Source organism: Triticum urartu, chromosome 1 (genome assembly GCF_003073215.2).
Source record: "Triticum urartu cultivar G1812 chromosome 1, Tu2.1, whole genome shotgun sequence".
In the NCBI taxonomy this organism is placed as follows: domain Eukaryota; kingdom Viridiplantae; phylum Streptophyta; class Magnoliopsida; order Poales; family Poaceae; genus Triticum; species Triticum urartu.
This window is the reverse complement of record NC_053022.1, coordinates 577,101,534-577,111,298: the sequence shown is the minus strand read 5'-3', so window position 1 is coordinate 577,111,298 and position 9,765 is coordinate 577,101,534. Positions and strand designations below refer to the sequence as shown.

The following is a 9,765-nucleotide window of genomic DNA, read 5'->3' as shown; positions in this document are numbered from 1 at the left end:
ATTGAGGTCAGCTTATGGTCATATCATGTTTAAGATTCAGTTTTTGATGGCAAGAGAGATGATTTATTCCTATGAAGCTTAAACGTGAACAAAATAAGGTAGCAGATTGGTTTGCGTCGTACAGTTGCACTGAACGTAGCACTACGGTATGGCTACAATTAGGACCACCATGTATTGAGGAGGTTCAGCCTCTCGATTGCAAGCCTATTACTGAGGAATAAATTTCTTTCACCCTGCAACATAGAAAGATTTTTAAACGCTATGAATATATAAGACCTCAGGTTCACGACTAAAATACTCTCTCAAATAAGGTCAATTCCAATACAAAAATTCATAGGAATTTAAAATTCTTTATATAAGACACCAGCATGCAAATAAGGTCAATTCCATACAAAAGTTCGGTTGCAAATAAAGTTCAAAAAAAAAGTTCGTTTGCAAATACAGGGGAGGAAAAGAGTGGGCTTTGTAGGGTACAAATAGTTTGTTGTTTACAGAAACGAATCACTAGGCATCAAAGAAATCAGGCCGAAAGGGTCAAGGATCATAGTTGGGCTGGGCCTGCTCGTGAGCTTTTTGTTTGTTTTTTTAGACTGCTTGCGAGCTTATAACATGGCCTGGCCCATGTGTGCTCAATCTGGTTTCTGGTTTGAGCCTCCCAGCCAAAGATGAAGATTGTCTCAAAAAAAAAGGCAATTTTAAATTTCAAATAACATCTTTGAAAGTCGACTAAAAAGAGCAATTTTAAATAGCACCACTGAAGACGCCATTACCAAAATCATCAAAAAAAATCTCTAAAGAAGTTATATGATTTGATCAATAAAAGTTGAGTAGAATTGTTATCTCTTTCATGCCTTTGATAGACAGCTTGACAGTTAACAAGAAACAAGAGGCAATGCACTGGAAACAGGAAGTTGTGTGCTCAATCTGGTTTTCTGGTTTGAGCCTTCCAGCCAAAGATGAAGAATTTTAAATTTCAGTTTCTAAAAAAAGGCAATTTTAAATTTCAAATAACATCTTTTAAAGTCAACTAAAAAGAGGAATTTTAAGTAGCACCACTGAAGACGCCATGACTAAAATCATCAAAAAAGATTATCTAAAGATTTTATATGATTTGATCAATAAAAGTTGAGTAGAATAGAATGGTTATCTCTTTGATGCCTTTGATAGACAGCTTGACAGTTAACAAGAAACAAGAGGCAATGCACTGGAAACAGGAAGGATTAACATAATGCAGCACGAGGGACCTTGTTGATAAACTATATGTGCTGCTATTTATATAGTCAACCCTTGTTCCAGGATCACAGCAGGATCAATTCAGAGGCTTAGCTGCATGCTTTGCCTATCCAACCGTGACCCATTCAACCATCCATACAAGTTGGAAGCTAGTAAGCTACTACTCACTAGTTAATTTAATATAATCATGCCACCCAAAACAATCATCAGCGGTGACACAAGAGATCGGTCGATCGACGCTACCAAAACAAGCACACATGCTATAATGTGCCCCCTCGTCGCCCTTCAGTTGGCTAGGACTTATCTAGGAGAGAATAAATATATGTGGCGCCGCTATCTCGACACTGTTGTTAGAACCCTAACTGAGATGTAGGCGAGGCACATCGATTAGGATGAAGTGATCGCGGGTGTCTCCAGCGGCTCCGGGACCAGGCTGTTGCTTGGCATCTGGTTCTGGTCATCCCAGACCAGGCCGACCTCATACTCGGGGACGTACTCCTGCAGAAGGTACATGGATGTTGTTAAGGGTTTAGGTTATCGACAAGTCTATCATACAAGCAAGCAGACTGTATAAAAACTTCACAAGGAAGCTCCAGTTTCAGAGTTGGGGTGGTAAAAACTGATAAATAGTAGAGTTTGGGTCTGACCTCCAGCTTCATCACTAGCTCCTTGGCTGTTGGGGCCGAGATGATGATCTGCCTCGCCTCCTGGGTGATGAAGCCTTCGTTGACGGCCACGTCGATGAACGACAGCAGTGGGTCGTAGAATCCGTCGACGTTCAGCAGACCGACCTGATACGCGATTGCGGGAAAGACATATACCAGGAATAAGTACAAGTAGTGACAGAAGAATGCAATGCATGATTCGACAGTGTTGATTACTGAAGGATCCACTCTCACCCACAGAATCGTATCTGATATCAACAGACATCTAAATAGCAAAATTGGCAGGCCTGAAGATCTAATAATAGCGACGGGAGGGACATAAGATAAATGTAGAACTGACTGTTGTGTTTATCCCCTCAAACATTCAGCATTTTATATTGCTAAGCAATTATTCAACAGCGAGACAGCAATACAGGTTTCTTCTACATATGACACATCATGCCTTTTTTACATCCCAGAACATTGCTTTGATAGCTGTATGGGAATATTCATAAAGTGTGCAGGATTATCCTATTAGAGGAGCGAATATTAAAGTCAGGAATGCAGATCTCATGCCTTCGAGGTGATGCTGATAGCTCCTTTGATTAAAGTCTTTACAATAATTTGTTGCCATGAGGGTGAAATTATTTAGTAGCCACATGTGAACAAAGGTGGTAGGATCAGATCACAACGGCCCTAACGATCGACATTATGATAAACAAAGAACGCGTTCATACCTAGCTACTAAAATAGTGTGGGTTGACAAAACATATGCAGACAAGCACATCATCCCCAGATGATTGGGGTTGTATGATTTTTGTATGAAAAGCACAAAGAATAGAAGCTACTAGTTCTTACCGGCTTCTTATGTATTCCTAGTTGTGCCCACGTGATCACTTCAAGCAACTCCTCCAAGGTTCCATAGCCGCCTGTCAAATTAACTGAATTGTCAAACTCTACAGCACAGTATTAATCGATTTATTCCAGATTTTCTCGATTGTAGAAGAATTGGAGCGGGCTATTGAATTTTTACCTGGTAAGGCAATAAAAGCATCAGCAAACCGAGCCATTTCGGCCTTCCTCTCGTGCATGCCAGAAACAGCTCTAACTTCCCCTACAGGATCCCCAGTTACCTACAGGAGCAAGAATCAGGGATTGTAAGGAACCAAGCATTCAGAAACTTTCCAGGAATAACACAAAGTATAAAATTGACTAGTATATCTAATTAAAATTTCCAGGAATAAAGATCTTAACTGGCAAATTAATCAAGGCTAGACTAAGTAGTAGTAGTAGTATATTGAAAAGCAGGATAAAGACAGTCATCACAACATATACAGATTGTGAGATTGATAAGGCCTCTTTACAACCAGTAAAGGTGGAAACTAATTGCTAATCCATATAATAAACACAAATATCTGCCTAAGAAGAGTGCAAGTTAGTACTCCATATATAGTTACTTATAGCTGTATTAATAGCACTTTTAATATGTCTTCTTTGCCAAAAAGGAACAACTTAATATAATCAAGCTACAGTAAGAAGAAAATCAAACTACATTAGATTCACAAATATATGGTGATGCATCATCATTCATCATGCTGAAGCTGAACAATAAATATCCTGGCAGCTACTAGCTTGCACACCCAGTCAAGGTTCAGAAGTGGAGAGTAGACCACAGCATGCAATGGCAACAAAATAGAGGTTGCAGCCTTTGACTCACCTCTCTGGGCATGAGTGATCTTGGGATGATCCTGGCAGAAAAAAAAGAAAAAGAAAGGGGACCAAATGAGAGCCACATTAATTCCACCAGTCCAAAGCAGTCAAACAAGCAGTAGTACTACTACCAGAGCAAAAGGTTGATCTTACTTTCCCCATGTAAAGCTAAAGAAACTGAGCAAGGCCTACTAGAGGCACAGCTATCTATCTACACCTACACATACACATCCACAGCTAGGCCTTTCAAGAACTGGACAATGCATAATATAAATATATAATATAGCCACTGCACAAGTAATACTTCTGATCTACGTAGTAAAAAGCAGTATGAACTTAAAGGTGGCAATAATGTGATACTACAGTACCAGTCACCCAGCTGCATCTTGCAGCTGGGCAGGGCAGTGAGGCCCCAGCCCCCAGCTCCCCACCCCATGGCCATTGAGGGCATGGAAGCAACTGCCCTTTCGAAAAGGATTGGAAAAGGAGCTTCCATTCCTGTGAAACGCGACGCGACCGGCATGGCTTTGCCCCAACGCAACTGGCATGCGCAGTGCAATGGAGCCCAGCTGCACCCTTCTGCTGCACAAAGCTTCCACAAGGCTGCCATTTTTGGGGCAGGTGGGAGCTGAGCTGAGCTGCTGGGTCAGGGTCTGGGGGCAGGAGCAAAGCACCCAGACCGAGCAAGAAGGCCAGTACGCCATAAAGGCAGTGTATGCACCGAGCGGGGAAAGAAGAGGTACAGCGTGTGTAGGTGCGTGTGGGCGGTGAGACAATGCGGGCAGAGGTCGATAGTGATGGTGCGATGGGGGGTGGTTAATGGTGGGATGGGAGGAGTGCTCACCCGATGACATGGCGGCCGCCGGCGTGGACGGCGTGGGAGACGAGGCCCATGAGGCCGATGGAGCCGCCCCCGTAGACCAGGTCTATGCCCCTCTCCACCTGCACACACACACACACACGCACACACAACGGAGCAGTCAGGCACATGTATTATAGTTACATGTTGTTCACAGCAGAGAAGCAGGTCAGGTGGTGGCATTGAATCCAATTGAATTGAACTTTGATGTGCATGCAAGCAAGCAATCATGGCAGGTTTCGTTTGGGCATTTGGGCAAGCAAGTGAGGTCACTCATGGCAATGATGGTGCATGGATGCCATAACGCCAGGGGGAAATTTAACAGCAAGTGAAATTAATGGCCGCCGGCCGGCGACGGCGAGCCGGACGGCGCGCTCCTCCTCCATGATGACTACTCCATGAACGGCATGGTTCTCGTCCGCTTCTTGCACCCACACTCGCTCGCCGTATGATCGATCATGCAGGAATGGTGCGGCTCCCCATGACCGCGGCAGTACGCCCAGCCCACCTACCTTGCGAGCGGGCAGCACCCCAATCCCATAACCTCCAGCGCGGAGGATCCCGTCGATCGTGCGCCTCCACATGGATCGATCGGCCCCAACCGAAGTCGACCAACCAAATCGGGAGAGATCGACGGGAAAAGGAGGCCCCTTTTTTCTCTCCTCCCCGCGAGCGCCAAGAGGAAAACAATCAAAGAACCCGAACCTCGCAGGCCGCGACGGACAGAGTCGAGCCGAGCCGAGAGCCGAGAGCGGGACGGCGGCGAACGGGGCAAGATGTGGACAAGGCGGGGCTAGGCAAGGTTAGTTACCATCTCCTTGCCGAGCTCGACGGCGGCGTCCTGGTAGCTGGCCTTGCGCCCCTTGGCGCTGCCGCAGTAGACGCAGATCCGCCGGAACCGCGACGCCCGCCGCTCCGGCTCCACGCCGCCGTCCTCCCCGACGCCGCCCACGCCGCGGCTCGGCTCCGGCGGCGCCAGCTCGGGGCCCATCTCCATCTCCGCGGCCGGCGCGGCCCCGACGGCGAACGCGGGCGGGCCCACGGCCAGAGCCGCCGCCGTGAGGCTCATGGTCGTGGCGAGACGATCGCGTGCGTGCGTGCGTGGCGGCGGCAGCGGCGCGCGCGAGAGGGATTTGTTTGTGGGGAGGGGAGGGAGCAGGGGGGAGTGGGAGAGGCTACGCGGCGAGTGATGAGGGAGAGAGGCCCTGCGAGGACGGGATGCTATATAGGCGCGTGGCGTGGGTCCGCCATGGCCTAGGGTTGGCTTCCTTCCTTCCTTCCTTGTCTCGTTCGTGGACACGCTTTGCTCCCACAACCCCTTTCCATTCTTGTTTCCTTCCTTCTTTACAACTTCTCACTGCTTTATTTCTTTGTTTTCATCTCCTACTTTTGTTTCCCTTTTTATGTTTCCCCTCTACAAGCATCTTTTTCCTAGTGCACATATGTATTTTTCCCTCTATATTTATAATACACTAATAGACCACTCAAGAAAATAAATGTCTCCTTGTTCAACCTTCGACGATGGAACTCAAGTCCCCGCCTACTCTATATGTTTAATTCTCAACAAATACATGATTTCAAAACTAGACTTTTCAACAGACGGCTACATGTCTTTTTTCATATTTACTTATGCCAAAAAGGTCCATCGGGTTGTCTTGTCCGATGCGGTTTTGATTGGTCGGAAGGTGAGACGGATCGTGGGTCTGCTTCTCGTGTCAAATGTGTCGTCTTCATAGTACGTTCATTTCTTTCTTTGTTAGTTGCAATGTTGACACGACGAAGAAGATCATGATGCGGGTGGTGTTTTGGCTCGATGGTTCACGTCATCTATGTCGAGTGACACGTTGTTCCGATTGTTTCTCACGTCTGGCATTAATTCCACCTTTTTTTTCCCTGAAAGGTGATTGGAAACTTGAAAGCCAGGATAAGTTGTGTCATGAGTCATGTAGGGCGGATGGGGAGAGAGGTGGCGAGCCCATCCATATAAGCGTGTGGTTGAGTGTGTGGGCCCACCCATGCATGTCTTGTTTTGCCTAGATTTGGTTGTTCCTTGATTCATTATGTCATTCACGTGACATGCTTTCTCGACATTTTCTTGTACGTGAGTTTTATTTTCATCTTCTATTTCCCTTTTTGTTATCCTTCTACAAGCTATATCTTTTCCTTATTTCTTAATGTTTATTTGGTTCTACTTTCCTTTTCCATTCTCCATTCTGTTTTCTTTCTACAATCATTTTTTTCCATTATTAATTTTTATTCTATATTAGTACAATATATCTCACTAATGGATCCCTCAAAATAATCTCACTAATGGGAAGTAGTTCGGCCTTGGACAAGGGAACTTAGTTCCACCTATTCTTATAGTGAGATACTCAAAATGATGAAGTATAATTTTCCATTATGTTTTCCTTTTTTTTCTTTTTCCTCTACAACCATCCGGTTTTTCTCTAGTCTATATGTGTTGGTTCTCCATGTATACTGGTACTAGTAGAAAAATATATCCCAGTGACAGATCAAAACGAAAACCTCGCTAATGCAAAATGTCTCCTTGTTCGGCGATGGAATACATCACGCCTACGTTTAATTCACAATGAATACGGTTTTAAATTAGCACATCGAAAATACTATTCAATATTAGACCAGATGTCTTTCTTCGAAGCTTCTTACACTAGTAGGGCAATGAGTTGTCTTGTCCGATGCTGTTTTGGTTGGCTGGGATGTGAGGCAGATCATGGGTCTGGGTCTCAAGTGTCTAGTTTTGGGCGTATAGTCCTTTTTTTCTTTGCTAGTAACAAGTTTGACACGACAAAGAAGACCATGAAGTGTGGTGATGTTTCGCCTGGATGGTTCCCGTCCTCTATGTTGAGTGACCCATTACTTCGATCGTTCCTTTTTGTATCTCTTTGTGTTTTTTTGTTTCTATTTGCTTTTCTGTTTTTCTTTTTGTTTTTCTTCTACAACCATCCATTCTTTTCTCTATGTGTTGGTTCTCCTTCTACACTAGTACTAGTAGTACAATATATCCCACCGATGGATCAAAAAGAAAATCTCGCTAATGCAAAATGTTTCCTTGTTTGGCAATGGAATGCATCACGCTTACGTATAATTCACAACGAACATGTTTAAATTAGCACAACAAAAACATTGTTCAATAATAGACCATATGTCTTTCTTTGAAGCTTCTTGCAGTAGTAGGGCATTTGGTTGTCTTGTCCAATGCGGTTTTTGGTTGGCTGGGATGTGAGACGGGTCATGGGTATGTGTCTCAAGTGTGTAGTCTTGGGCGTACAGTCCTTTGTTTCTTTGCTAGTAGCAAAGTTGACACGACGAAGAAGATCATGAAGTGGGTGATGTTTTTCCTCGATGGTTCTCATCCTCTATGTCGAGTGATCCATTACTTCGATCACTCCTCTTTGTATCTCTTTATGGTTTTTTCGTTTCAATTTCATTTCTTTGTTTTCCTTTTTCTTTTTCTTCTACAACCATCCATTTTTCTCTCTACTCTATATGTGTTGATTCTCCTTCTATACTAGTACTAGTAGTACAATATATCCCACTAACGAATCAAAAAGAAAATATTGCTAATGCAAAATGTCTCCTTGTTCGACGATGGAATACATCACGCTTACGTTTAATTTGCAATGAGCATGTTTCCAAATTAGCACAACGAAAACATTGTTCAATAATAGACCACATTTCTTCCTTCGAATCTTGTTACACTAGTAGGTCATTGGGTTGTCTTGTCCAATGCGGTTTTGGTTGGCTGGGATGTGAGACAGATCATGGGTTAGCATCTCAAGTGTGTAGTCTTGGTCATACAGTCCTTTCTTCCTTTGCTAGTGGCAATTTTGACATGACAAGAAGTCCATGAAGTGGGTGATGTTTTGCCTCGATGGTTCTCGTCCTCTATGTCGAGTGATCAATTACTTCAATCGTTCCTTTTTGTATCTATTTATGGTTTTTTGTTCTATTTTCTTTATCTGGTCCTTTTTTTTCCTTTTCTATTCTTCCTTCTACAACCATCCATTTTTTTCTCTAGTCTATATGTGTTGGTTTTCCTTCTATACTAGTAGTACAATATATCAAAACAATGGATGAAAAAAAACCTCGCTAATGTTTGGCGATGGAATACAACACACTTATGTTTAATTCGCAATGAATATATGTTTTCACATTAGCACAACTAAAACACTATTTAATAATAGACCACATGCTTTCTATGAAGCTTGTTACAATAGTAGGTCATTCGGTTGTCTTGACCTATGCGGTTTTTGTTTGCTGGGATGTGAGAGGGATCATGGTGTGTATTCTTGGTTGTTCAGTCCTTCGTTTCTTTGCTAGTAGCAATTTTGACATGACGAAGAAGACTATGAAGTCAAGTGGGTGATGTTTTGCCTCGATGGTTCCCGTCCTCTATGTCGAGTGATCATTACTTCGACCATTCCCTTTTGTATCTTTTTATGTTTTTTATTTCTATTTTGTTTTTTGTTTTCCTACGTATTCCTTCTATACTAGGAGTACAATATATCTCACTAATGGATTAAAAAGAAAATATCACTAATGCAAAATGTCTCCTTGTTTGGCAATGGAATACAACACACTTACGTTTAATTGGCAACGAATATGTGTTTTCAAATTAGCACAACGAAAAGACTGTCCAAAAATAGACTGCATGTCTTTCTTCGAAGCTTCTTATGCCAGTAGTTCGTTGGGTTTCTTGTTCAATGCGGTTTTGGTTGGCTGGGATGTGAAGTTGACGATGGGTCCATGTCTCAACTGTGTAGTCTTGGTTGTACAGTCCTTTGTTTCTTTGCTAGTAGCAATTTTAGCATGACAAAGAAGACCATGAAGTGGGTGATGTTTTTCCTCGATGGTTCCCGTCCTTTATGTCAAGTGATCCATTACTTCGATTGTTCCTTTATTTATCTCTTCTTGGTTTTTTGGTTATATTTTCTTTTTCTGTTTTTCATTCTACAACCATCCATTTTTTCTCTCTAGTCTATATGTGTTGGTTTTCTTCTATACTAGGTGAGCCCTGCCTCTAGCTTGGCTAATTCTTGGCAGAAAAATTTGGTGAAATAGAGTGGCAAAGTTTTTTTTTTGGTGACTTGTTTAGGTGAAATGTTTGGGCGGGTTTTTACAGGGATTATATAGAAGAGTTTCAATGTTTTTGCGAAATGTTTTTTTGCAACGTTTTTTCAAATTTCTGGCACTCAATTTGTTCAAAAATTACTAAAGGTCATGCCAAAAAAAACATTCAATCTGACAGTTTTTTAAATTACTTTGTAGATATGTCTCAACAATATTGGACCGTGGAAT

The 9,765-nt window shown here is 43.0% G+C and overlaps 1 protein-coding gene across 1 annotated transcript; it reads right to left on the bottom strand.

The window, feature by feature from the left end:
• Window positions 1-1,130: 1,130 nt before the first annotated feature.
• Window positions 1,131-5,650, bottom strand: LOC125532187 (cytokinin riboside 5'-monophosphate phosphoribohydrolase LOG-like). The gene is made up of 7 exons (XM_048696335.1): window positions 5,258-5,650; window positions 4,432-4,529; window positions 3,595-3,625; window positions 2,911-3,010; window positions 2,736-2,806; window positions 1,881-2,024; window positions 1,131-1,731 (listed from the first exon to the last, which is right to left on the bottom strand). The coding sequence occupies exons 1-7, from the start codon at window positions 5,513-5,515 to the stop codon at window positions 1,621-1,623; spliced, it is 813 nt and encodes a 270-aa protein (XP_048552292.1). The 5' UTR covers window positions 5,516-5,650; the 3' UTR covers window positions 1,131-1,620.
• Between the last annotated feature and the right edge of the window lie 4,115 nt (window positions 5,651-9,765).

What these genes read in the sequence shown, in the direction of transcription:
- LOC125532187 (XM_048696335.1), bottom strand. Translation starts at nt 5,515, where the DNA reads ATGAGCCTCACGGCGGCGGCTCTGGCCGTGGGCCCGCCCGCGTTCGCC. An exon ending in TCGAGCTCGGCAAGGAGATG is followed by an intron (nt 4,530 to 5,257) that starts GTAACTAACCTT and finishes GTGTGTGTGCAG; the next exon opens with GTGGAGAGGGGCATAGACCT. An exon ending in TAGGAATACATAAGAAGCCG is followed by an intron (nt 2,025 to 2,735) that starts GTAAGAACTAGT and finishes ATCGCGTATCAG; the next exon opens with GTCGGTCTGCTGAACGTCGA.